Raw genomic sequence first — 27,018 nt, 5'->3', positions numbered from 1 at the left:
TATTTACATTGTAGATTCTCACTGAAGGCATCAAAACTATGAATGAACACATGTGGAGTTATGTACTTAACAAAAAAAGGTGAAATAACTGAAAACATGTTTTATATTCTAGTTTCTTCAAAATAGCCACCCTTTGCTCTGATTACTGCTTTGCACACTCTTGGCATTCTCTCCATGAGCTTCAAGAGGTAGTCACCTGAAATGGTTTCCACTTCACAGGTGTGCCTTATCAGGGTTAATTAGTGGAATTTCTTGCTTTATCAATGGGGTTGGGACCATCAGTTGTGTTGTGCAGAAGTCAGGTTAATACACAGCCGACAGCCCTATTGGACAACTGTTAAAATTCATATTATGGCAAGAACCAATCAGCTAACTAAAGAAAAACGAGTGGCCATCATTACTTTAAGAAATGAAGGTCAGTCAGTCCGGAAAATTGCAAAAACTTTAAATGTGTCCCCAAGTGGAGTCGCAAAAACCATCAAGCGCTACAACGAAACTGGCACACATGAGGACCGACCCAGGAAAGGAAGACCAAGAGTCACCTCTGCTTCTGAGGATAAGTTCATCCGAGTCACCAGCCTCAGAAATCGCAAGTTAACAGCAGCTGAGATCAGAGACCAGATGAATGCCACACAGAGTTCTAGCAGCAGACCCATCTCTAGAACAACTGTTAAGAGGAGACTGCGCCAGTCAGGCCTTCATGGTCAAATAGCTGCTAGGAAACCACTGCTAAGGAGAGGCAACAAGCAGAAGAGATTTGTTTGGGCCAAGAAACACAAGGAATGGACATTAGACCGGTGGAAATCTGTGCTTTGGTCTGATGAGTCCAAATTTGAGATCTTTGGTTCCAACCGCCGTGTCTTTGTGAGACGCAGAAAAGGTGAACGGATGGATTCCACATGCCTGGTTCCCACTGTGAAGCATGGAGGAGGAGGTGTGATGGTGTGGGGGTGTTTTGCTGGTGACACTGTTGGGGATTTATTCAAAATTGAAGGCACACTGAACCAGCATGGCTACCACAGCATCCTGCAGCGACATGCCATCCCATCCGGTTTGCGTTTAGTTGGACGATCATTTATTTTTCAACAGGACAATGACCCCAAACACACCTCCAGGCTGTGTAAGGGCTATTTGACCAAGAAGGAGAGTGATGGAGTGCTGCGGCAGATGACCTGGCCTCCACAGTCACCGGACCTGAACCCAATCCAGATGGTTTGGGGTGAGCTGGACCGCAGAGTGAAGGCAAAGGGGCCAACAAGTGCTAAACACCTCTGGGAACTCCTTCAAGACTGTTGGAAAACCATTTCAGGTGACTACCTCTTGAAGCTCATTGAGAGAATGCCAAGAGTGTGCAAAGCAGTAATCAGAGCAAAGGGTGGCTATTTTGAAGAAACTAGAATATAAAACATGTTTTCAGTTATTTCACCTTTTTTTGTTAAGTACATAACTCCACATGTGTTCATTCATAGTTTTGATGCCTTCAGTGAGAATCTACAATGTAAATAGTCATGAAAATAAAGAAAACACATTGAATGAGAAGGTGTGTCCAAACTTTTGGCCTGTACTGTATATATATATATATATATATATATATATATATATATATACACATGTAGGCCTACTGTAGCGTCCACGTGTGGAAAGGATGACGCAGTTATTCGGCAAACCACCGTTTATTACTGAACAGTACAGGTTACTGTTGGCCGTAACCACGCCAAAACAGCCAACAAACAAGAACTTAGCTGTAACTCCAACTGTGCACTCCTGCTCTCTCCTCCAGCTCGCTCCTACACACACCAGCACCCTCACACATTGCCCTCATTCCTGTCACACTCGCACCCCGCCCCCCTACCTATACTACTCATTCAATCCCAAACATGCCATTAACTCACAGAACACTGACATTATAACAGAACATTTACTGCAGGGTCGCTACAATACATATACATATATATATGTATATATATATATATATATATATATATGTATATACATATATATATATGTATATACATATACATATATATATATATATATATATATATATATATATATATATATATATATATATATATATATATATACATATATATATATATATATATATATATATATATATATATATATATATACAGTACAGGCCAAAAGTTTGGACACACCTTCTCATTCAATGCGTTTTCTTTATTTTCATGACTATTTACATTGTAGATTCTCACTGAAGGCATCAAAACTATGAATGAACACATGTGGAGTTATGTACTTAACAAAAAAAGGTGAAATAACTGAAAACATGTTTTATATTCTAGTTTCTTCAAAATAGCCACCCTTTGCTCTGATTACTGCTTTGCACACTCTTGGCATTCTCTCCATGAGCTTCAAGAGGTAGTCACCTGAAATGGTTTTCCAACAGTCTTGAAGGAGTTCCCAGAGGTGTTTAGCACTTGTTGGCCCCTTTGCCTTCACTCTGCGGTCCAGCTCACCCCAAACCATCTCGATTGGGTTCAGGTCCGGTGACTGTGGAGGCCAGGTCATCTGCCGCAGCACTCCATCACTCTCCTTCTTGGTCAAATAGCCCTTACACAGCCTGGAGGTGTGTTTGGGGTCATTGTCCTGTTGAAAAATAAATGATCGTCCAACTAAATGCAAACCAGATGGGATGGCATGTCGCTGCAGGATGCTGTGGTAGCCATGCTGGTTCAGTGTGCCTTCAATTTTGAATAAATCCCCAACAGTGTCACCAGCAAAACACCCCCACACCATCACACCTCCTCCTCCATGCTTCACAGTGGGAACCAGGCATGTGGAATCCATCCGTTCACCTTTTCTGCGTCTCACAAAGACACGGCGCTTGGAACCAAAGATCTCAAATTTGGACTCATCAGACCAAAGCACAGATTTCCACTGGTCTAATGTCCATTCCTTGTGTTTCTTGGCCCAAACAAATCTCTTCTGCTTGTTGCCTCTCCTTAGCAGTGGTTTCCTAGCAGCTATTTGACCATGAAGGCCTGATTGGCGCAGTCTCCTCTTAACAGTTGTTCTAGAGATGGGTCTGCTGCTAGAACTCTGTGTGGCATTCATCTGGTCTCTGATCTGAGCTGCTGTTAACTTGCCATTTCTGAGGCTGGTGACTCGGATGAACTTATCCTCAGAAGCAGAGGTGACTCTTGGTCTTCCTTTCCTGGGTCGGTCCTCATGTGTGCCAGTTTCGTTGTAGCGCTTGATGGTTTTTGCGACTCCACTTGGGGACACATTTAAAGTTTTTGCAATTTTCCGGACTGACTGACCTTCATTTCTTAAAGTAATGATGGCCACTCGTTTTTCTTTAGTTAGCTGATTGGTTCTTGCCATAATATGAATTTTAACAGTTGTCCAATAGGGCTGTCGGCTGTGTATTAACCTGACTTCTGCACAACACAACTGATGGTCCCAACCCCATTGATAAAGCAAGAAATTCCACTAATTAACCCTGATAAGGCACATCTGTGAAGTGGAAACCATTTCAGGTGACTACCTCTTGAAGCTCATCCAGAGAATGCCAAGAGTGTGCAAAGCAGTAATCAGAGCAAAGGGTGGCTATTTTGAAGAAACTAGAATATAAAACATGTTTTCAGTTATTTCACCTTTTTTTGTTCAGTACATAACTCCACATGTGTTCATTCATAGTTTTGATGCCTTCAGTGAGAATCTACAATGTAAATAGTCATGAAAATAAAGAAAACGCATTGAATGAGAAGGTGTGTCCAAACTTTTGGCCTGTACTGTATACACATACACATACACACACACACACACACACACACACGCACACATATATATATATGTGTGTGTGTGTGTGTGTGTGTATATATATATATATATATATATATACTGTGTATTGTTTTTCGGCACTACCTTGTTTTCTATAGCTGATGTAAGGTGAATTACTCCTGTGTGGGATCAATAAAGTTCTTATCTTAGCCATCTGAAAAGATCAAATACATTATTTTTGGTGCCTAACTGTTTCCCAAGTATATTAGTGTGTGTGTGTGAATGAATAAACGAGAGGCATTAACGTAAATTTCTTTGTAGAAAGGCACTTTATGAAATTAAGTCCATTTACTTGTATTAGTTTACAGCGCAGCCTTGCCACATCCAATATGGCGGCGACGTTGATGTACGGCTCAGCACTCGATGCAGCGTCTACGTATATATGTCTATGTGGCTTTATATGAAAAGAGGAAATGTTCGCTGTCTGCTAGGCTAATTTATACAATGTAAAATGCCATAGGCTTGTGCTAATAACATTAGCATGTTGTATTTGTTTTCAGATAAAGACAAGTCCTTTGTGACGTTATAGTAAAGCCAATTTGTGTACTTGTAATTGAAATAGTTGCTATTAAGCCATGTTTAATTCGTGTTTTAGGGGTGTTTTGAATCAACTTTACAGCACTTCTCAGAAACGTCGTCACAGACTACTGTGTGGTGAGGGGTGGTGCCTGGGTAGAGCGTGCAGGACGCAGGACTTGACAGAGATTAGCTACATAGCAGTCTTGGAGCTGTCTCTTCGGTATGGTCCCTTTTGGAACTAAAACTAAAAACCTTCAGACATGGTACCTAGACCCTAGTGTTTCCAGCACAGACAGTCCTCTTAAATGTGGGCGGGGTTGTTGTCACTCACTGCTCCGTCCAGCACTCACTGTATTTCCTCCTTTGACAGTCTGCACCTGGTTTATCGTCCACAGAATGAGGCTGCATGCCAACATTTTCAGAACAAAATAAAACAGGCTGCAATGAGAGTCTCTCTCCATGGGATATTTAAAAATAGCAGCTTTGTGCATTTAGTCCTTCTCAGGCAAGCTCAGGGGTTTAGTGTTGCTGGAGCCCACAGGAATGACTCTCTACAGCGCTTTTTGAGTGAGGATTAGAATAAATTCTGTCACAGAACACACTTGAAGATCCACTGTCTGTCATATAAAAACTAAAGCGATGGTCAAAGTTGTCACAGTGAAATTTAAGGTGTGTTGATGGATTCACATCATCAACTCATGCATTGAGTAACATTACAAGTTAACGTTCCACCTTAAAAGTCGCCGGCAGTCGGCCCAGTGAATGAAGTTATTTTTTCTCAGACTCCAGCTGCTGTGAGAGGCAGCAAAACATCCTTTCATTTTATAGTTACAGTTTACTAATAAAACTCTCCACAGTATGAACAGTGGTTACATGAACCTCAAAACCAGACACAACTCAGCCCTGAGCAGAGTGACCGTCCTCTACTGACCAATCAGACTGCAGTGTTCACAGCTCCACCTTTTAGTACCAGATCTGTGTGCTAGGTACCCCAACAGAGGGGGGACCAAACATGGGGACGGTATGGAACATTTCGTCGTGGAAACTGAAAAAAAGCGTACCCAACTGAAGAGTACGGTACTGTAGTGCTTGGTGGAAATGGGGCTTAATATCACTGTTATCAGCACTACTTCTAAAACTGCTACTGCTGTCACCACTGCAAAATATAGATCAGTATTTTTTAAACCAGTTTATGTATACAGGTTTATTGTATGCACAGTGTCAGACACCAGAAAACGCAAGTCAAAAATAAATGAGGTACACATTAATAAGATGTAAACTTAACTTAAGGACAGGAGCTCAAAAAGGCTTCATTAAGTGGATTAAGTCCACAGCATACTGAATCTTAACCTTTTTCCACTCATTTAGGAATAATGTTTGCAACATGTTTCTCTTTCCACCTTGTACATTCACATCACCTACTGTGACATTAATGCACTTTTATTCAATAAATCTGAAGGTTGTGTTCAGTAGAAAAGACATTAGTAAGCCTATACTGAAACTGGAGGAAATAGTTATCTTTGTGGAATATTAAATCTCAGATGCAGATATAACCTAAACTAGATGCACTGGTACAGCAGATACCAGGGGAAGTCGCTGGGTACAAATTTGTATGGACTGACATATTGATGACATGAGGGTTTCTACACAGAGTGGAGCTGCATGGTGTGTGCATGAGTGCGTGTGAAACGGTGTCTTGTTCTTTGCTGGTGTGTATGGTTTCACTCCCACTCACTGGTGTTTTTGGTGCTATTCAATGCATGGCAACACATTCTGCTCTCTTACACACACACACACACACAGACTGCTGCTCTCTCACCATGTTGTTGACGCTCTGCAGCCTCCTGCAGGAGTGAAGACACATGAAGACGCCGACTGGGTTCCATGATGCTTTTTGCTCGCCTCGTCTGTAATGACAGAATAAAACCAGGTTACTTTGACACATCAGGCCACTGTGAGACTTTTAATGTAGAATCAGTTCTGTTCGTCCGTGATTAAAGCTCCTACCTGACAACTGCAAGTTCTGTCAAATATTTTTAAATCAAATTCTTTATTCTATACTCACATTTTATGTTATATAATAATTTAAGTTAGTTATTCAGTAAAAAGGCCAGATAATCTGACGGGATGGATGTGGTGCGTGCCTGAAGGAGCAGTCAAACCAACAGTCCTGTTTCAGGGTTTTTAGTGTCCTGAGATGCTCAAGGAAGATGTTTCAGATGTTTCAGTGCACCTTAATAAGAAGAACACTCCTTATGGTGTCAAAAGGGTCAAATATTTAACAATAGCAGCTGCCAAAAATCCCATATCAGTTAAATCATTCAACTAAATCCCCTCACATGTCAGAGACAGTTTAATATCTGGTTTAGGAAAATATGCATCTGTGTATTTTGTTTAAGATCCTCATCAATTTCTTGCTTGATGAGGATCATAAAAACAACACACTTACAGCAGACATGATTTGTCCCTGTTTGCTTGAGATTGGTTCACTGCAGCCTCCTCGCTCCTCTTTTGATGTTTTAATCTGTTCTCAGCTCCAGGCTCCCTCTGTCTCCCTCACACTGCTGTTTGTTTGTTGCTGGTGACGGTGATGAGAAACGATGATTCATGTTGCATTCAGCCCTGCTTCTTTAGTCCCCGCAGCTGACGCGATTCAACCACTAGGGGGCGTCAGTCCGCCACATCACCTCCACATATTTACCTGTAAGCAACCTGGTGGTGGTGAAACATGGGGTTGTTTGATTGAATTGATGTTGCAGGACAGAGGAAGTGAGTCAGACTGATAAATGAGAAAAGAAACTACAAAATGAATGTGTGTTCTTGTAATTTACTCCCTCGCTTATAGTATAATTATTCAGATTTATTCAGCAGAGGGGGCAGATATTGTCCCAGGCAGCTACAGCTGGGAAGATTTTTATAGTTAAATCTAAAATACACTGCTGGTAGGCAGCTGCACTGTATGTAATCCCTCTTCGTGGGTTTTGTGATTTAAAATCAACATATTTATTTATTGTTTTGCCTCTGCTGCAGAAATATACTCCACAAAATGTACAAATCAACCATCAATATGAAAGTCTGGAGCTTTATTTCCATCTTCTAATTGGCTTAAGATGGAGACACACTGTGTATTTTACTCTATGGGATAAAGGTTTCCAGTAAGCTTAGTTCATTTCACTTGGAAATCTCTGGAGCCTCATATGGTGCTCTGCTCGGTAAGCCTCTTAGGAATCACGACCACAGCAGATGTAGAGAGAATGCCAATCAGGAGCTCCTGCTGAGCGGAGAAACCCGACGGCTGTGCCACTGCGCGCTTCAAATCTCTGCCACGGTTCACACGAAACACAGCGAAATATCTTTTGGCGCTTCATGTTTGCAGTTTCAAAACTAAAACAGCACAAACACGTGAGCTGTCAAGAAGATGGAGCGCGCTGGGAGTCTCCAACCACTCTAAACCGCCAGACAACAACAAAACAAATCCTTCCTTATCCGAAGGCAGAGCCATGCTTCCTCAGGATGTCGGGAAACAGAAGCCACGCCGTGTGTCAGAGCCGGTGTGCGGGGTAGACAGTCCCCCGGCCCCAGTTCGGCGCCTGAAGAACCGGGATTTCCCCCTGAGCGTGAAGCGCCGTCGGTCCGGCTCCGCACCTGAGCGCAAGGTAAACTGCGTCCTGGTTGGAGACGGAGCGGTAGGCAAGACCAGCCTCATCGTCAGCTACACCACCAACGGATACCCGACAGAATATGTTCCAACAGCGTTTGACAACTTTACCGGTAATGTCTGACATTAATTCATTTTGAGCGTTACGCACAAGTTTACGCACACCTGAAAGTGAACAGGCTTTTTGTCCACTTTGTCTCCTTTAAGTCGGCTACATGCCATGTTTTCCATTTTTAAAGTCTGTACACAGTATCCGTGTCCGACTTTATTTACCTCATATTAAGATTAAAACCTTTGAACACATATACAAGTGTCTTCTTTATCCTCTCAGTGATGGTTGTGGTTGACGGGAAACCAGTGAGACTGCAGCTTTGTGACATGGCTGGACAGGTGAGCTGCACCTCCTCTCTCCCACAGTTTGAATCATAAATACATAATCTAACATTTAACATACATATAACATACAGGTGCATGCACTATAGGCTTCCGTAGTGGAGTTCTAAAAATTCTGCCACACTTCTTTTTGCATTTCTTCCTCGATAGAAATGGGGGCTGGTTGACGGATCAATCAATGTAAGTCATCAGTGATCAATAAGTATTTGTCAGTAATTGTTGTTGCTTTTAAACATTTGGTGTGTTTGTGTTGGTTGCCCCCTGCAGCCTGCTTTTAGTCCTGACCCGAAATCCTTTAAGACCCCTTTGAGTTTAAGTTGCCCCCCAGTGACAAACAGTCCTGTAACTCCACAGCTTACATCGCCCCCTGCAGGAGTGACCCGAGCTTGTAGAGTATAAGTTTTCCCCCCTCTGTCACCCTGTGCTCCATCGCCCTCTTTTGGTAGAGTGATTTTTCTTCTTCCATTATCCAACCTTTCCCTTTAGGAGCTTCACTTGAACAATCTGAAAAAGAGCTGGAGAACAAAACTGAAAGAAATCTACAACTAGTCTGTCTTTTGCACGATTAAGTCAAGTTAAAGGGTCGATTCATCTAAACTATGGCAACAGCTCTTTCTCTCTGTGGAAGAAAGTAGACCTGCTAAAGAAATGGTGAGATATCTCAGTAACGGAGTCGAACCTGAGCCAGTTAAACCAAAACCATGTGCACGGCCAGATGCCAAATAGGTGTAAGGGAGAATTTTGGGGGAAATTGGATGAACCCACCCTTAAAAAAATGTAGCTGGCTCTCTTTTGATACACCATGTGAACTTGTGAATTGTCAGAAAACCTTAGTAGTTTCCATTAGATCCACCCTGAAGTAGTGAGGATGTCAGTAAGGTGTTAAAGCATGGAGTTGATGGTAGTCTATAATTTTCTCACTGTCAGCGAGTCTCATGAGAAAGACCTAATCCAACAATGAATGTGTGTGCTAAGAAGCACTCTGTGTATATCCAACAGATTCTCACTCTGACCTCGTCACACATTGACTTTTGGTCGTAGACTTTCCACATCCACATACGACGTGCAAGGTACACTGGGTGCGTTGGTTGTTGACGCTCTGGGACTGCTGATGTGTCAAGTTCAGCCTGTTACATTCATCGTCTTCTTTCAAAATACACTTCCTTTTTCACAGGAAATTTAACATTCACATACAGTCTCTTTCAGGATAAACTCACTACGTCGGTACAACACCACAAGTTGCCATCTTTTTTTCCTTCAACAACAAACACAAATGGTTGGGTTTAGGAAAAAAGAAAAGGGTTTGGCTTTAGAATCTTACGGCACCTGAACACAGCTCTCTCAGGTGAAAGCTTGCCGCCTTAATGGAGCAATCGGCTCCGTATCATGCCGATATTAAAGGACGCCTATTTTCTTTGGTGTTACAAGACACCTAACGTTATGCCTGACTCGTTGCCTGACACGCTGGTAACTGTAACCTTTAACTAAGCTTCTTTATTTCCCTGCGGTGTGCAGTTGGACTTGAACATATGCCTCACTTACCTAATGTGTGTAGATCTCTGAGCTGTCTAGGGGGTAAATGGGTTACTCACCCTCCATCAGACCCGACCGCTACTGTAGGCGGCCACCCCAACCCGACGCTTCGGGCGTCCCCTCCGGTCGACGGTCAGGCTGGGCCAGCACAAGCAGCGTTGTTGTGATTTTAGTTCATAGGGGGGGTTGAACGCGACCCCAGATCAGGTGAGGTGGATTTTGTCTCCAGATTTCTGAATGTCTGTCTGAATCTTCTGCAGAAATGTGGCGTGGCAGTCTGTCGGCGTCTCCAGCAGCCAGCCTCGACTCCCATCAGCCACCGCCTTTTCAGGTGTGTGAGCTCCTAGGAAGAAGAGTTACCCAATACCCCAAGTGGAACATCGGCCTCTCCCTGCTTCCTAACTCCACCCCTAACCGTACACCTATGCCTCCTAATTATGTGCCATAACATTTGGTCTCTGACACCGCAAGTCACTGCCCAAGGGCCGGATTTTGACGACTTCAACGATTAGGGTTCTTCAAAGCTTATTTAGGCCAAGGACCCCTTAGCTGGAAGAGAAACAGAGCAGGGACCCCTGACATTTAAAACTGAATTGCACTTAAAATAAGTTTTGGAATACTTTCGGGTCCTCTCTCGTTTGAGCTTGCCTGTAGCTGCTAAGTCAGCAGCAGTTGTAGCATGGCTAATTGCGTTAGCCTCTGCACATCTGCTGGCAGTTCCTGAGCTATATGCTGTGCCAGAGCCTTTGCTTGAAAAGTTACAAAACGATCCATTGCAGCTCACAAGAACGTCCGTACACTTGGAATAATAGCACGGGTAATTGGCGAGTAAGTTTCAATAGTATGTAAGGATTCATGGGTAATGGTTAGCCTAGCATTATAGTTGTGCACCGCAAATTATGTTTTTGATGGATCCCTGATGTATATGTTGGATTTATATAAAGATGTATTTTCAGACATATTTTAATGTTTGATGTTCGCGGATCCTCTGGCACTAGAACACCAAATGTGGATTGATCTGTCTCTGAAATCAGTCCTCAACAAATGCACTATTTCCTCTTGTTTCAGTGGCTTTTGATAAAATCTACAGCGACCAGCTACTTTCGGAAATAACTAAGATTTTTTTAAATGAAACTAAACACAGGTTAGAGAGGTCAGTAAGTATTGAGCGACACTAACACATTGTCGGTTTTGGTCTTTTCATGGTCTTTTTGACAGTAAGAAAGTATGAAATGATGCCAGCCTTATCCTGTGATTTGTAAAGTTTATTGTAACCTGACCTCTCTGTTTGTGGCTCCGCCTCATGAAGGACGAGCTGGAGCGCCTCCGCCCTCTGTGCTACAAGAACGCCGATGTCTTCCTCCTCTGCTACAGCATTGTGCGTCCCTGCTCTTTCCGCAACCTGATCGACAAGTGGGTTCCGGAGATCCGTCAGCACTGTCCCGACACACCCCTTGTTCTTGTTGGCACCCAGCTGGACCTGAGGGAGGACGTCCAGGTGCTGATTCACCTGGCACAGAACCACGAGCAGCCGGTGTGCACCGAGGAGGGCCAGCAGCTCGCTCAGGAGCTTGGGGTGGTGAGCTTTGCCGAGTGCTCGGCACTGACCCAGAAGAACCTGAAGGATGCTTTTGATTCAGCTATCTTGGCCAGCATCCAGCAGACAGACAGTTGTAGCGTCCAGCAGCAGAGGCTGACTCTGAGGAGGAAGACCCCTGATACGATCAAGAGCCTCTCGGAGACCTGGTGGAGGAAGATCAACTGTCTGATGGGAGAGCAGAGCTGTGACTTCAAGTGAACAGCTGCATAGTTACAAACCTGGGTCAGATCATGTTTGCAGATACTTGTTAGATCTGGTTTGTTTCAGCCTGCTGGCAGAAGGTGCCAGATGGGTGGGGATTATCACCACTAGGTGACTCACAAGGTGCCAGTTCAAATCCTCACGCTGGCAGGGAAAGGACTGATGGAGGAGAACTACAAAGCCTGTGCAAACAGCTGTAAAATGTCTTCTGAGGCTTCAAAGAAGCTTTTGAAAGACTAACAGCTGCTCACTTGTGCAAGACTTTAAATGCACAGCAGAAAGTCTTGGTTACAAACTAGGAGTATAGAGCAGGGAGGCAGGGAGGGTCTGAGGAGAGATACTACTGCGCTGCATTTTAGGTGTAGCATCCAGAGGTTTTTTAGCCTAACTGATGAGAAAAAAGTCAGGATGTCTCACCCTCTATGGCTTTGATATTTAGTATGCTCTGTTTCTATAACAAGTCCTTGAACTTTAAAGTCCAGTGTAGGATTTAGGGGGATATATTGGCAGAAATAGAATTTAATATAACAAGTATGTTTTCTTTAGTGTTTAATCACCTGAAAATAAGAATTGTTGTGTTTTCATCATTAGAATGAGCTGTAGCCTCATCTACAGAGATTGCAATGTTGCATCACAATGTTTCTACAGTAGCTCAGTATGGACAAACCAAACACTGGCTCCAAATAGGGCCATTCACATTTTAGCATCTATGACTAGAGTGTCGGGAAACAACAGTTCTTTTAAATGTAACACTGGTGGTGGTGCAGTGGTTAGCATTGTCGCCTCACAGCAAGAGGGTCCCTGGTTCAAACCTGGGGCAGGGGAGGCCTTCTATGCAGAGACTCCATGTTCTCCTCGGGTTAGCGTGGGTTTCCTCCAGGTGCTCCTGCTTCCTCCCGCAGTCCAAAGACATGCAGGTTAATTGGTGACTCTAAATTGTCCGTAGGTGTGAATGGTTGTCTGTCTCTATGTGTCAGCCCTGTGATAGTCTGGTGACCTGTCCAGGGTGAACCCTTCCTCTCGCCCAGTGTCAGCTGGGATAGGATCCAGCCTTTTTACTGGTCACCTGGTCCATTTGTGGAGAGGAGGAGACCTTGGTGGTTAATTTGACTCCTCCTGAATGTCTGGAAGTTATCAGAGAAAAAATGTGAGCAGGTGCTAGGTTATCGACCCGGCCCAAACAGTGTCAGATAAACACTGACTTGTAACATGAAACTGCTTTATTCAGTGTTTTTACTGATGTAAATTTGTGCTGATGTGCATAACCCCACCCGTCTGAGGCTCACAGGAGGTTAAAACAAACCCCACAAATGTTATCAGACCCAGGTTTGGTTTGAAGCAATGAGTCTGATTGTCCAACATGCTGATGGAGATCTCAACTTTTGTTCTGTTTCTCTTTTTCTGACTCATTGTATTGTCACATTACACCCCAACATTACTCGTTCTTTGTTTTTACTGTTAGTTTGTAGCTTATTTATTATTTCTGTATTTATTTGTGGTTATTTTTATTGCCATTACTGATCATGGAATATGCTCAGAAGCCTTGATTAAAGTTTATAACAACTGCACACTGTACCATTTCTTTAACAAATTTTAAATTTTAGTAAGACATTTGCAGCAAAGTTTCAGTGGGTGTGATTTAGGGAACTTGTGTTTATTTGTAAGAAATATTACATGGAAACACTCAGGCAGCATTCGCTTGACTCGTCAGTGCACTTCTCCTACAACTTCTGCTCTTTATCCTTCGCCAGACAAAAACAGGACATGTTGGAGAGTTAATAGGGATTAAGTGCCGTTGATTGTCTCATCAGCTCTCTGATCCTCGTGACAAACTACTGACCCCGTCAGATTTACATGGACTTGCGTGCATAAAAACCCATCCCTACCTCAGAAACAGTTTTTGAGTCAGGTGGTCAGAGGCAGAGCGTCTCCTGGCTGATTTTCCTGTGAACTCAGGATCCGCAGAGTTTCACCACTCTGCTCGGCTTTCCTCTGTGATTCAGAGTCGCTTTTCTGGTCCTCTAATAGGAGCAGACAGGACCACCTGGGCTGGATTAGACCAGCATATGGAGCCTGATTCTCTCCCCACAGACGCCTCACACCTTGAAAAGGGAAGGAGAGGCAGATTCCTCCACCTTCAATGGTGTAGTTAGTTCTTATATGCAACCTGTAAGTAAGGACATTTTATTTATAGAGCTTTATGGACTGAAAAATAAATAACCACAGAGACACAAAAAGACCACAAAGGGATGTAAAGAACTGCAATGAGACACAAAATAACAACAAAATAAGGCAAAGCAAGGCAGATTTATTTGTATTGCAAAAAAAATTCAGCATTAAAAATATGGTGCAAAGATAAAAAGATTATTTAAAATGATTTAAAACTGAGTTTGAAAATAAGGTTGCAGTCATGACAGTGAGGAGTAGGCAGTGCAAAAAAAGTAATGTTTTGACTTTGACGCAAAATGACCCCAAAGACACAAAATGACCCCAAAGAGACAAAAATTACATCAGTAAGACACAAAATGACCTCAGAGACACATGACTGCAAAGGGCACAAAAAGACTTCAAAGAGATACAAAACAACCACGAAAGGCACAAAATGACCTCAGAGACAAAAAACGACCTGAGAGACACAAAACAACCACAAAAGGCACAAAATGACCTCAAAGAGACAAAAAAATACATTAGTAAGACACAAAATGACCATAATCAGATACAAAATGACCTGAGAGACACAAAACAACCACAAAAGGCACAAAATGAACCTCAAAGACACAAAAATTACATTAGTAAGACACAAGATGACCATAATCAGATACAAAACGACCTCAAAGAGATAAAAAAAAATTACATTAGTAAAACACAAAATGACCTGAGAGACACCTAACAACTGCAAAGGGCACAAAAAGACTTCAAAGAGAAACAAAATGACCTAAGACATAAACATTACATCAGTAAAACACACAATGACCTCAAAGAGACACAAAATGACCTTAGAGACACAAAAAGACCCCAAAGACACACAAGACAACTACAAATAGACACAAACTGACCCAAAAGACAATACCTGAGACACTTTGAAAAGGTTACAGGTAGCAAACTGTGATAGAGCCGTACTTATGGCTTTCAGTGTGTTATATAAAAAATACACTGTAGATACTGTGAAATATTTTGCGTCCCTGTCTGTTTTGACATGACTGGCTGTCTCTGCCAGGGCAGCTGTGATGTGATAGGCTGATTTCTTTAAAGAGTTTTATTACATTGAAATCTAAAATAACATTTCGCATACCAAGTCAAATCCTGAGCATGTGTAATGTACGAGGGGTGACTGAAAAGTCTGGGCATCTCACAGGAGCATGCAGATCGTATTCTGATGAATGAGCTTGGCTTCTCAAAAGTTTACGCTCTGTGGGTCCCACGTCTTGTGACTCTTGCACAGGAGTTCGTTTCCACTGGGATAAAGGGGGATTTTACTGAAAAATAAAAGCACTGTATCTTGTTTTGTTTCCTTGAGGCTCAAAACTTTTCAGTCACCCCTCGTAGCTACGAGTACAGGTACAAATAAAGTTAGCATTCCACATAATATTAGACTCGCTGAATTGACCCTTCGCTAAGTCCCGCCCACGGATGCAGACTGGCCAATCATAACATAGCATCTGGCCGGCTCAGACCAGGGTACGAAACACAGTAGTGTCAGATTTCCTTCATTTTCAGGCTGGTTTTGTGGATTTGGAGTTAAATGTTGTGCCTGGGGCTCGTCGTGTATTAATGATACTCGTTATCTGGAGAGGTTGGAAAAAGATATACATTTCTTCCCTGTTCCAAAACCAAAATCAGACTCTGTAAAGTGTAGGGTTAGCTAGCTAGCTACTGAAGATATAGCCTACTGAATGTATACACATGCTGCTTTTGCTTTTTAATGATTATAACAGTGAAACAAAGAGCGACCCTGCTGTACAGGAACCAGTGAAGGGAAGCAGGGAAACTTTGCTGATATCCAACCAGCTGTGTGTCATATGATCCCTGCCCTTCCACCAGCAGAGGTCCTGGTGCTGGCAGAGACACGGGGGTGAAGCCAAACACTGTTCATGTGCACACACTGTGATGCCACACAGCTGGTTCAATATCAGCAAAGTTTCCCTTTATATTCATTGTCATGTGTGGCGATCAGCAGTGATGTGGTGGTTCACTTTTACACTGTGATCTGTAGCCTATAGTTCGGCTTTAGCTTCTAACTATCTTTGTCTTTTTAACCTGTTGTTGCTGCTGAGTCAGTTTGTTAGTGACAGTGTGGGCTCCATGCTTACTCTGACAGCTTGTCGGACCATCACAAAGGGGCGGGGCTTAGCGAAAGCTCAGTTGCTGCTATTAACCAAACCAGTGTCACTTTACCTTGTAACATTGTCTTTAATTATTTGTTTAGTTTTTATTTTTACTTCTATTGTTCTACTAGTTGTGTATAGCATTTATTTTATTCTATTTTTAACTTTCCTTATTATCTGCACTCATTTCTGTCTTTATGCCGCTGCAGGACCTGAGTTTCCCCTCTGGAGCTCAATAAGTACGTATCTCAGTATCTCATCTCATCATCTGCTACTGAAATCTGAAAACTCATCAGTGGAGATTAATTAGAGTTCTTCTTTTGAGGCCCTGCAGCAGCATCAAACCTGGCTGACCTTCACACCAGTTCTTCCTCCTCCTTTGTGTCTTCTGTCTCTGCTGCAGACTTGATTCGGACCAACTGATGGGGGGAGACGACAAGATGTGAGATGTCAAAGGCATCATTAATGGAAATTGGAAGGAATTTGGGCATTTGCAGCAAATGTGGTTGGAAAATGTGTGAAGGTAAATGTACATCGGTGGTTTCTATAAAGGATGATGATATCATTCAGTCATGTGTAAACTTTTCTTGATGATCTCATAAACAAACAACAAATCGAACCCTTTGGTACAGTAGGTTCTGTCACTGTGGCCAAATCTCTGTCTCACCTCCAGAGTCTCTTTGGGTTCATTTGGTTCATTGGTGGAGCTCAGAGTTTTCTTCTTCCTGAATTGAATCCAACAGCAAATATATGAATAAATAAAGTTTATTTTGAACTTCAAAAACATGAAAGTCAATATTGAGAGTAAGAGATCAGTGATGATTATTTCTCAGAATTTCACCTGATCCACAGACAAAAAAGAAGCAGTAGAATCAACATGACAACCAGAGTTAAACTGATGATCGTTATGATCATTGTTGATTTATCTAGAAACAGAGACAGACAGTCATGAGATATACATCATTGTACCTTACCAGAGGGATTTGATTCATTAATTAGATACTGTCTGTTAACCAGCCAATAATGAGTGTCATGGACAAACTAACCTGCCACAACAGTCAGCTGTAAGGTGGAGTTATGACGTCCTCTTGTGTTCTGGGCTTCACAGTAATAATTCCCACTGTGTTCAGCTCTGACGTTAGAGATGGTGAAGATCTGTCCTGATGCTTTTGGTGAGTCTTCATTCTCCTTGTACCAGGTATAGTTAGCTGCTGGGTTAGCATCACTGCTACAGGTCAGAGTCACTGAACTGCCCTCCACTATCTCAGCAGAGGGACTCACTGACACAGAGGGAAGCTTTGGAGCATCTGGAGGAGATTTACACAGACCTGTGTCATTCAGGCTTGAGCAGTATCATGGTGTTACAGTATATCAGGGTATTTAGAAATCCCAAATGTAGGACTTTCAGTACTATCAAAAATACAGATGTTCCTCTTTCTATTAAACTCATACAGAGATGCTGTATTAAGGTGATGTATTAATAATCAGGTGAATCAGGTGATATTGATAGTGCACAGCATGCGTGATTTACCTATTTGTACTCACACTGAACATCTACTGATAGAGATGACCTGTTCTGTCCATGCTGATTCTTAGACGTGCAGTAGTAGATTCCTCTGTCCTCAGAGCGGATGGACTTGAAATAGTAATTTCCCTCTGGTCCCTGAAATATTGTGTGGTTCTCCTTGTACCAGGTGTATTTAGCTGCTGGGTTAGCATCACTGCTACAGGTCAGAGTCACTGAACTGCCCTCCACTATCTCAGCAGAGGGACTCACTGACACAGAGGGAAGCTTTGGAGCATCTGGAGGAGAAATGAGAGACAACGTATCAATCTTTTTTTTTCCCCAGAAATAGACGGCCATGATCCCGAAAGAGCAGCACAATTATTTTTATATTACTTATGTTATCAACCTACTTTAGAACCAGGCTACTTTAACCACTAACAGACATGCACATCAATCTTAGTCACACATTGTGTCATGAACTGGCTCAGTGTTAAGACAAACAGGGGAGACCACACAAGTTATTCTGGTTAAAGTACATTTATTTAACCAATTTTAAGCACTACTAAAAAATAAGGTGAAAACTGTAAATCAGTATTATCAGTGATGTAGGGAGTGCTTGGGTGGAATGAATGTGTGGTGTAGGTGAGTGTGAAGGAAACCAAATCAAACTGACATGACAAAACAACCCAAAACCCCTCTTAGCCAGGAGCAGAGAGAGACTGGAACGGATACATCCAGCCCTCTATATAGACCCAGTGGCTTAATGAGCAAAACTGGATTCAGGTGTGGCTCATCCACCAGCCACACCTCTGCACGCTGGCCCGCCTCCTGCAGGGGAGTAGAAAAAAGGACACCGCAGGAACAACCACCAAAGAGGGACTCAAACTCTTCTCATATTGTGTAATAATAATAAACATTATTTCTCCAGCCTGTGAAGCAAAGTGCAGCTGGAACTTCAAATTTTGGCAAGTGTATTGCAATTTTTGCGGCTTTGAGGCGCTGCGTGTAATTAATGTGTGGTTGTCACAGCATAGGTGACATTAAAGGAAATGGCCACATTAGAATGAAAATACACACAGTACTTACTGACCCTCATGCTGACAAGAAGTCCAGTGTAGTTTTTAATCCACAAAACTCGTTTGGGGTATCAGAGGATAACAGCTAGCCGGATTTTTCCATACACTTGACGTGCATGGAACCCACATTTTGAAAATGTAATAAAACTCTGCTAATGCATTTCAAAGACATCAGAACGGCTCGTCTGTCATAATCCAAGTGCCCTGAAGCCGCGGCATGCAAAATTGACTTTACTCCACTTTTATTTGTCTCGTGAGTTGCCATATAAACACGCAAGACTCGAGAACGTTCAGAGACGTTCTTGTTCTCGAGTCTTGCAAGTTGCCATATAAACACAGCAGGCCTGCAGGGCAGGCTAACTGACCACGGTGAGAAATGACGTTATAAAAGTGCAGTAAAGTCAATTTTACATGCCGCGGCTTCAGGGCACTTGGATTACGACGGACGAGCCGTTCTGATGTTTTTGAAATGCATTAGCAGAGTTTTATTACATTTTCAAAATGTGGGTTCCATGCACTTTCCTTTAAATCCAACAACAGTGTCAAACTTGGCCAGTGAGGTGACTGACCTGTGGTTTTCTACACAAATATTTTAAGCTTTACAGAAGAGTAGCTGATGTATATTTACATCAACTAATGGGGATCCTAATCAATACATATATAAATATTGCAACAAAGCTGGGGTCAAGCCAGTAAAAGTTGAATGCTGAGAAGGATTCAGAGTGTTGACTGAAAAGGAGTAAATGTGGTGGCTGGATAAATCAAATCGCTGTGGTGAGTCTGGTCAGAACTCAGTGTTTGCCTTTACAGATAGTCGTCCAATAATCAGGCCTTATTCCAGTTAAGAGTTTCTTTATTCACTGTAACAGGTGATGGAACTTGTGGTTTCTGAAAACCATAAACAGGATGTACAAAAATAATAAGAATACATTCACCGAAATACACAATGCACATGTAACTCTTCTTGCATTATCAAATACCTATTATCCATCTATACATTTTGAACGTATGTACTGCATACCTTTAACATCAGTATTATATGGAAAATGCACTCTATAAAATCAAATAGCCTACTTACACTTAACAGAAATGCACAACTTAAACTTTGAAGGCCCAGGCTAATTACACTTTAATATATGTGGGAACAGACTACTTAGGAGTTTGATGGACGCACAAGTTACCCTTGCCTTAATCCTAGACTATAAACACTGGCAGCACACTATTAACTTTTCTTCTATTTGAACACAGCGCTCTCCATACTGCAAGCCGTCTCCTACGGAATTGCGAGATAGAATCCGGAGGCGCACCCTTAGCTAGCCACAGATTGGCTACTCAGTCCCCACAGTCTTAGTTAAAGCCACAGACAGTCTTTTCAGTTTCCAACACCTGTATTAAAAATAACTAACAAGTTTCATGATGATCAGAGACTCATACATTTCCGACCAATTCTGTGTCATGCCACGCCCTTAAGCAGAAACGCAACACTGTCACCCCGTATTGGTCAGTTTCTAAAAACCTTTGGGAATATGACTCAACAGATTTATTAAAAATATCCACTACATCTGGTGATGTTTGGACATACTGTCATGGATTTATGGCCAAACTTTTGCCAGGCCAGTGCACTTATTGGGAACTGGTGGCCCTTTAGGCTTGAGCCCCTAAACACAGTGCATTTGTAGTACTGTATAGTGGCCACCATCAGGATGAATCCCAAATTAAAGTTGTCTGGGAATTTCAAATTCAAGCAACTGTCCAAATTTATTACAGGGACATTTTTTAATTACTATATGAATGTTGTATTGTTTTCATGTGTATATTCTTTGGAGGAGAGCCTTATTCACTTCATTTAATGAACGTTCATGTTGGGAGCTAGCTGTATCTCCATTTTGCCACAAGGGGGCAGTGCCTCCCCAGTGAGACAGGCTTGGTAGAGCTTTTTTACGGAAGACGAGAACGGCCATGTATTTTTTTTTTTGTGCACTGTTATCTCGTGATAACGACTTATTATTTCGTTATCTCGATATAACAAAGATTGTTTTCCCGTGATAATTGTCAAGTCTGATGATTGCGCACTGGTTATTGTGATCAGATGTTGCGCTAGACTTTTTCGTTGCCAGTCATTTTGACTGACAGGGTCATAAAAATCCGGTCATAATCTATTTTTACCGGTCATTTTAATTTTCATTTATAAATGATAATAAAGATATTCAGTTTTCACACATTTCATCAGACATTTAGTTTTCATTTGTTCATTTTTAATAAATCCAACAAGCAAGTTATAAAGTGTGCATTAATAAGGACATGAACGAAAAGATGAACAGACATCCACACACCGTGCCATCAGGCTTCGCTCTGGACACACCGGACGGCACTAACGTGTCACTAACGCGTCTGGTGTGTCCAGGGCGTTAAGTAGTTACGCCTGTAGGCTCGGTGACACAAAATTAAAATTGTAATGAAGTGATTATGGTATTGAAAAATGTGTTCGGTTATGCACTGTTGTGTTATTTTAAATCATAAACACGGTATTTTCTCCCCACGTTCCTCAGTGCGTGCCGTTATTATTTTATTTTGAAACAAATAATTATTATTATAATAATAATAATAATAATAATAATAATAATGATAATAATGATAATGATAATAATAATAATAATAATAATAATAATAATAATAATAAGCTACTGTGGACCTATATGCCATGCCTTTTAATAAAATTACCAGAGGAGTTCGCTGAAAAGCAGGTCCACAGTGGCTCATTATTATTATTACTGTTATTATTATTATTATTATAATTATCATTGGGTCTTATAAGAGTGGGCTACAATGAGTACCGGCCCATCAAATCACAGCAACCGCGGTGAGAGGACACGGAATTGTGCGTGCTTTTATGCACGCAGGTGTAGGTGATCACGGATATTTGATGTGGGAAAGATGTAGCCAGATATATTTCCTGTTTTAGATACGTGGCCGTCCGTCCGTGGCACGAGTCATGTGCGCCACTTCACCACCGACCCGTGCGTAAAAGAGCAAATGGTCCCTCAAGGAGGGACAGCCCTGCAGGCAGGGAGAGAGCAACCCTCACGAGCTTCTCTCTCCCTGAATGAGGAAATAATTGCCCTGGCATTTAATACGCAAAATGGGGTCAAACCCCCGGCGGCTATTTGCCACTGGGCGACTATTTGGAAATATACGGTATGTGACAAAAATCATATGTGTATAATAACAGTTGAAGTGTGACTAATGATAACAGCAGCAGCAGGAGGCATCTAGCAGGACCACGGCAGCTCTTGTAGGCTGAAATCAAGACGATCACATTAACCAGTGCGCAATCATCAGACTTGACAATTATCACGGGTAAACAATCTTTGTTATATCAAGATAATGAGATGATTAATTCGTAGATCGGTATGTCGAGATAACGAAATAATTTATTTGTTATCACGAGATAACAGTGCACAAAAAAAAAAGAAATACCTGGCCGTTCTCGTTTTCCGTACTTTTTAGATTTTTTTGTTTTTATTTTTTGAGCATGTTGAATTGACAGAAAGTATTGCCTGAAGCTGTTGTTAAAAGCAATAAACCATGGTTTTCTACACATGAATTTACATTTATATTAATAAAATTAATCACTGGTATGTTGTGTGAGGCTTTGTTTTTTAATGCATGCTACTTACCTGGAGACCAAACAACACATTCCTCTGAAGCAAAGACATTTTATAAATCCACGGTCTGCCTCATAGTAAAAATAATAAGTCATAAGTATTAATATTTTCTGTACTTACACTGGACATCTATAAATCGACGTTGAGACTTCATCTCTCCATATTGATTCTCAGACTTGCAGTAGTAGAACCCTCTGTCCTCAGAGTGGATGGAGGTGAAATGATAAATGCCGTCTTGACCATGATGCAGTGTTTGGTCCTCCTTGTGCCAGGAGATGAAATGATAAATGCCGTCTTGACCATGATGCAGTGTTTGGTCCTCCTTGTACCAGGTGAGAGTAGGTGGTGGGTCACCATCACTGCTACAGGTCAGAGTCACTGATCTGCCCTCCACTATCTCACCAGAGGGACTCACTGACACAGAGATTTGCCATGGAGCATCTGGAGGAGAAAATATGAAAAGAAATCAAGTTTAATAAGAAAATGAAGTATCACTGTGTGTGTGTGTGTGTGTGTGTGTGTGTGTGTGTGTAACAAGCAATGTACTACTACTTGTGTGTGAAAGGCAGACGGACACTTTCAAATCTTACCCATGTTGGCTTCAATTAGTTTGCTGCTTTTAAATGAGCTCTTTCACTCACGTTTCACATTGATAGAGATGGATTCAGATGTAGATGTCCCCAGCTCATTTTGAGCTGTGCAGTAATATCGTCCAGAGTTATAGAACTGGATGGAGCTGAAGACGAGCTGTGGTTCTTCACTGAGAGGTCTGAGGTTTCTATGCTCCTTGTACCAGGTATAGTTAGCTGCTGGGTTAGCATCACTGCTACAGGTCAGAGTCACTGAACTGCCCTCCACTATCTCAGCAGAGGGACTCACTGACACAGAGGGAGGGTTTAGAGCATCTGGAGGAGAAAGGAGAGACAACTTAAAAATCTTTTTTTTCCAGGCTGCCATGAGCCCAGAAGAGCAACACAATTATTTTTGTACTTATTTTATCAACCAACTTTAGAACCCCTGATTTGTGAGCCAAGCCATTGTCACCCCTACAAAGCTAGCTAGCAGGCTACATTAACCACTAACAGACATGTACATTAATCTTCGTCACACATTGCCTCAGTGAATACACTTCCCTCTGACATGCATCACAAAAACTTTAAGTGATTCAGACTCTTCTCATATTGTGTACGAAACATTATTTCTCCAGCCTGTGAAGCAAAGTGCAGCTGGGACCTCAAACTGCCGATATTTTCGTGCATCCCTACTCTTGGCTGTATCTTGTTATGCTCCCTGTACACATAGAAAGCTGTTTCATTAAGAATATGTTTTTAAAGGACCATCTCATGTGTTTCTTTAATATTTTTTGTAAGTCTGGTAGATTGATAAAACCTCTTGCTAACTGTAATCTCATTATGGAATTTCCCATTATATTCTGTTAGCATTATGCTAAGCATGAAGTAGGACTCTACCAGCCAGTCCAGCTGGAAACATCTTTGCATTTAAAAGTGCAGTAATTAAAGCTAAAAGCTGCAGACCAATGATATTTGGAGATACTGCATTTACATTCATGTGTATGTGAACAATAACAGAAACATGGACTTTGTATTCAAATAAACACAAGAAGTTTGTGCTCTAGAGAAAGGATCAGCGCTCAGTGAATAACCTCCTAAGCCCTATGATAAGCTATTATGGCAAGGCTTAACTATACAGACCAGTGAGCAGTGATAACTAACATGTCTTTGGGGTCATCGGGTGGGAACCTCCTTTCACCAGTGTTTCGTCTAGTTGGTCCCACGACACCTCCAGGAGGCTAGACAGTGATCTCTGGCGTCCCAGAGACACTCCCCTAATGCCAGGTCTCACTGCTCCCCGCACCAACCCAATAACCTCCTTTACCTTACTTACACATGGCTTTTTCAGCCCAAACAACACTGCCACCTTCAACAAACCCAGGCTCCATTCATGCGAGCTCCAGGTAGAAGCAGTGCTGATACTACCTTTCCTAGCACATTCACCATACTCTATTTCACACGCTACATAGCATAGCTCCAATATAAGCTAAAGTTAAAGGAGATAGATAAACTCACAGGATCAGCAAACACACTCACCTTGCAGCATGGTCTCAAACACACTTAAATAACCTTCCTCTTCTTGGATTTCCTCCTGAGAGGACTGATTGGTGGATTTTTCCACCTAATATATACCTGATGTATACTGAATACATTCAAAGGAATAGTGTGTAGGATTTAGGGGAATATATTGACAGAAATGGAATATGTTTTCTTTAGTGTATGATTACCTAAACTATAAACTGTTGAACCTAACTGTACGTTCACACCAGAAGTTTCCAAAGAGGAAAAGTCTGTCATGGACGCCCCAGAAGCACGACTGTCAAAAATATCTGTGGCAGCTTTGGTTGCTCTAGTCGCTCATCATGTGAATCATTGAACGTTTGATCGTGCTTGTCAATTTAAAGGAGCTGCAAAGCGGACTACTGGCTTGAAAGCAGCGTAGTTGCTGCTTGCTGTTATCCAGTCAAAAAGCTCATAGTTGGCCAACAGAAAGTTGTTTGGTCAATGAAAACAGAAAACATATGTCATCCCATTCAAACCAAGCAAGGAAGACTTGCATGCTACGTCACAACATTAGCCTGCAATTCTCTCCTCTGTTATGAACATTACACACTTTAAAACTCACCAGACCAACCAACTACCTCCGTGATGTCCCAAGCCTCATTCTTTTTATTTTGGTCTCTGTAACCGAACAGCGACACATTATAAAGGACTGAGTGGGCACGAACGCAGGTAATAACCTTCTCGATATCCATTGTCAGAACAAGTGTGCTGTAGGAACCAAAGTTACATGGCTTGTTCTCTGGGACCCGCTTCATCCAAGCACGTCAGCATTCCGATTGGTTGCCGCCGAACTGCGTCAAGCTCAGTGCCATAAAGTTAAATGAGTTTTATCTCCCCTCCGGACCGCTCTGGTCGCTTTGGTCGCCCAAGACGCGCGGCTGATGACCAGGTCGCCAAAGTTGCCCAAGTCGCCAGGCTCTCATTGATGAATGACTTCGGCCATTTTGGAAGCTCTGGTCACTTCCGGTGTAAACGTACAGTTAGATTGAGCTGTTTAAATCTACGTAGGGAGCGGGTCCTCATCTACCGAGTCCACCATGTTGCACTGCCATGTTCCTATAGTAGCCCAGAACGGATAAACCAAACAGTGACTCTAGATAGGGCCACTCATGTTTTCACATCAGCCACCATAGTTAGCAGCCTCTCTACGACGAGCAACATCAGTAAAACAGATGTTTAACATGTAATCGCTTTATTCATATTTTTTGCCAATTTAAATCACCTGCACCATCTGTGTTAGAGAGGAAGAGACCTCTGTGGATAATTCTGCTAACTGTAAAAACAATGAACACTTAAGGAATTCTAACCAGGAGACATTTCAGCTGCTTCCAATTTGCAATCCTCACTGCGAGATGCCACTAATTCCTACGAATCCTACACACTGCTCCTTCGAAACAGAAATACATTTTTTTCAATCTTTAAACTGCACTCTCATGTTCAATTTTCTAAGATGTTGCAGCTGATAACTATAATAACAAACAAAAGCATAACTGAACTATATTCAGTGTAAATATACAGTACCTGACACCGAGAGAAGGAAGACAACAAGTCCTGCTGCTTTAAAACTCACAGCTGGTCCTCTCCTCTGTCTGCTGTGACTTCAGAGACAGTGAAACACATCAGAAGTTTCGGATTGGAGTTTGTGTCAGTCTGTGCTGCTTGAGACACTGTAACGCCCTGAAATCCATAGAGAAACAATCCACGCACCTCCAAGAGAGGATACTGGTGTGTTAGTTATTAATTTGTAGATTACAGACTTGTAAGAGGCGAGGGAGAGTCAGTGATGCTGAAGAACGGCCTTTGTGCAAAAGCTGCTGTGTCACTTCGAACAATAAGCTGTTACGTCACTTTACACATTAGTTAACATGTTTCGGGAAGGTGGCATGTTAACATGATGCACGTCAGTTGGTCAGCACGTTATATAACACAGAGACATCCCCAACATGCAAACGTTAACACGCTACCAAGAAAAGGTCCACTGGAAGGCCATGCATAAATAAATACCCACCCCAGATCCATGCTGACGTCACTCTCAGTGGCTTTTGGTAACTCTTTTACTGTGTGTAAAAAAAGTGGTAAAATGCTGAATCTAAAAACATGAATTTTAGCCTAAACAGTAACACAGAAACACACAGGAGAGAAACCTGAAATCGAAGGCTTAGTTTCACTTTCACTGTTGAAGTCCTCCTCCTCCTCTTTTTCCTCCTCTTCCTGCAGGGCTGGGCTGCAGCTGGAGTCTGCAACAACATCTGGCTGGTGGAGAGAATCTTACACTGGTGCACAGAACACAGCTCAGGTGTAACTCAGGATAGCAAATAAGACTTTTACTGCACTGAAGCATCAGATTAGCATCCAGTTAAATATCTGCAGGGTAAAAAGTGGAGAGGATAATTTGCTAAAGCTAAGAACCGGGATCCTGAAGCTCGCTATCAGTCTGTTTTTGTAGTTGTAGTACCGAATATTCACCAGCAGAGGTCGATAATATTCATATTTAATTTGCTATAACACCTCATTCTTCATGAAGTCTGTTGTCTGTTCTTTAGTTGAACTGGTGAGCCCCGTGGTAGGTGCATGGTTGGATTGAGAGTGCCTAATTCAT

The 27,018-nt window shown here is 42.1% G+C and overlaps 2 protein-coding genes across 3 annotated transcripts; one reads left to right on the top strand and one right to left on the bottom strand.

The window, feature by feature from the left end:
* The first annotated feature begins 7,233 nt into the window (after positions 1 to 7,233).
* LOC117254723 (rho-related GTP-binding protein RhoU-like) lies at positions 7,234 to 13,279 on the top strand. 2 transcript variants are annotated; one of them, XM_033623118.2, is made up of 4 exons: positions 7,234 to 8,097; positions 8,316 to 8,374; positions 8,528 to 8,557; positions 11,220 to 13,279. In XM_033623118.2, the coding sequence occupies exons 1-4, from the start codon at positions 7,827 to 7,829 to the stop codon at positions 11,706 to 11,708; spliced, it is 849 nt and encodes a 282-aa protein (XP_033479009.1). In that variant the 5' UTR covers positions 7,234 to 7,826; the 3' UTR covers positions 11,709 to 13,279. The 2 variants fall into 2 exon arrangements, with proteins under 2 accessions (XP_033479009.1, XP_033479010.1); XM_033623119.2 differs by lacking the exon at positions 8,528 to 8,557.
* LOC117255226 (B-cell receptor CD22-like) lies at positions 12,579 to 26,753 on the bottom strand. Its single transcript, XM_078166476.1, has 9 exons — positions 26,428 to 26,753; positions 25,941 to 26,017; positions 22,926 to 23,189; positions 22,405 to 22,725; positions 17,582 to 17,839; positions 17,083 to 17,343; positions 16,878 to 16,962; positions 16,704 to 16,761; positions 12,579 to 16,455 (listed from the first exon to the last, which is right to left on the bottom strand). Exons 1-9 carry the CDS (start codon positions 26,436 to 26,438, stop codon positions 16,393 to 16,395), a joined length of 1,398 nt encoding a protein of 465 aa, XP_078022602.1. The 5' UTR covers positions 26,439 to 26,753; the 3' UTR covers positions 12,579 to 16,392.
* Between the last annotated feature and the right edge of the window lie 265 nt (positions 26,754 to 27,018).

This window comes from Epinephelus lanceolatus, chromosome 3, assembly GCF_041903045.1.
Source record: "Epinephelus lanceolatus isolate andai-2023 chromosome 3, ASM4190304v1, whole genome shotgun sequence".
Taxonomy (NCBI): domain Eukaryota; kingdom Metazoa; phylum Chordata; class Actinopteri; order Perciformes; family Serranidae; genus Epinephelus; species Epinephelus lanceolatus.
This window is presented reverse-complemented; position numbering and strand designations above follow the sequence as displayed.

Bases quoted from the DNA above. Each gene is read 5' to 3' on its own strand.
- LOC117254723 (XM_033623118.2), top strand. From the start codon at position 7,827: ATGCTTCCTCAGGATGTCGGGAAACAGAAGCCACGCCGTGTGTCAGAG. The intron at 8,098-8,315 runs GTAATGTCTGAC...TTATCCTCTCAG, and splicing joins AGCGTTTGACAACTTTACCG to TGATGGTTGTGGTTGACGGG. The intron at 8,375-8,527 runs GTGAGCTGCACC...CTTCCTCGATAG, and splicing joins TTTGTGACATGGCTGGACAG to AAATGGGGGCTGGTTGACGG.
- LOC117255226 (XM_078166476.1), bottom strand. The intron at 22,726-22,925 runs GTGAGTGAAAGA...TTTCTCCTCCAG, and splicing joins CATCTCTATCAATGTGAAAC to ATGCTCCATGGCAAATCTCT. The intron at 17,344-17,581 runs GTGAGTACAAAT...AATCTCCTCCAG, and splicing joins TCTATCAGTAGATGTTCAGT to ATGCTCCAAAGCTTCCCTCT.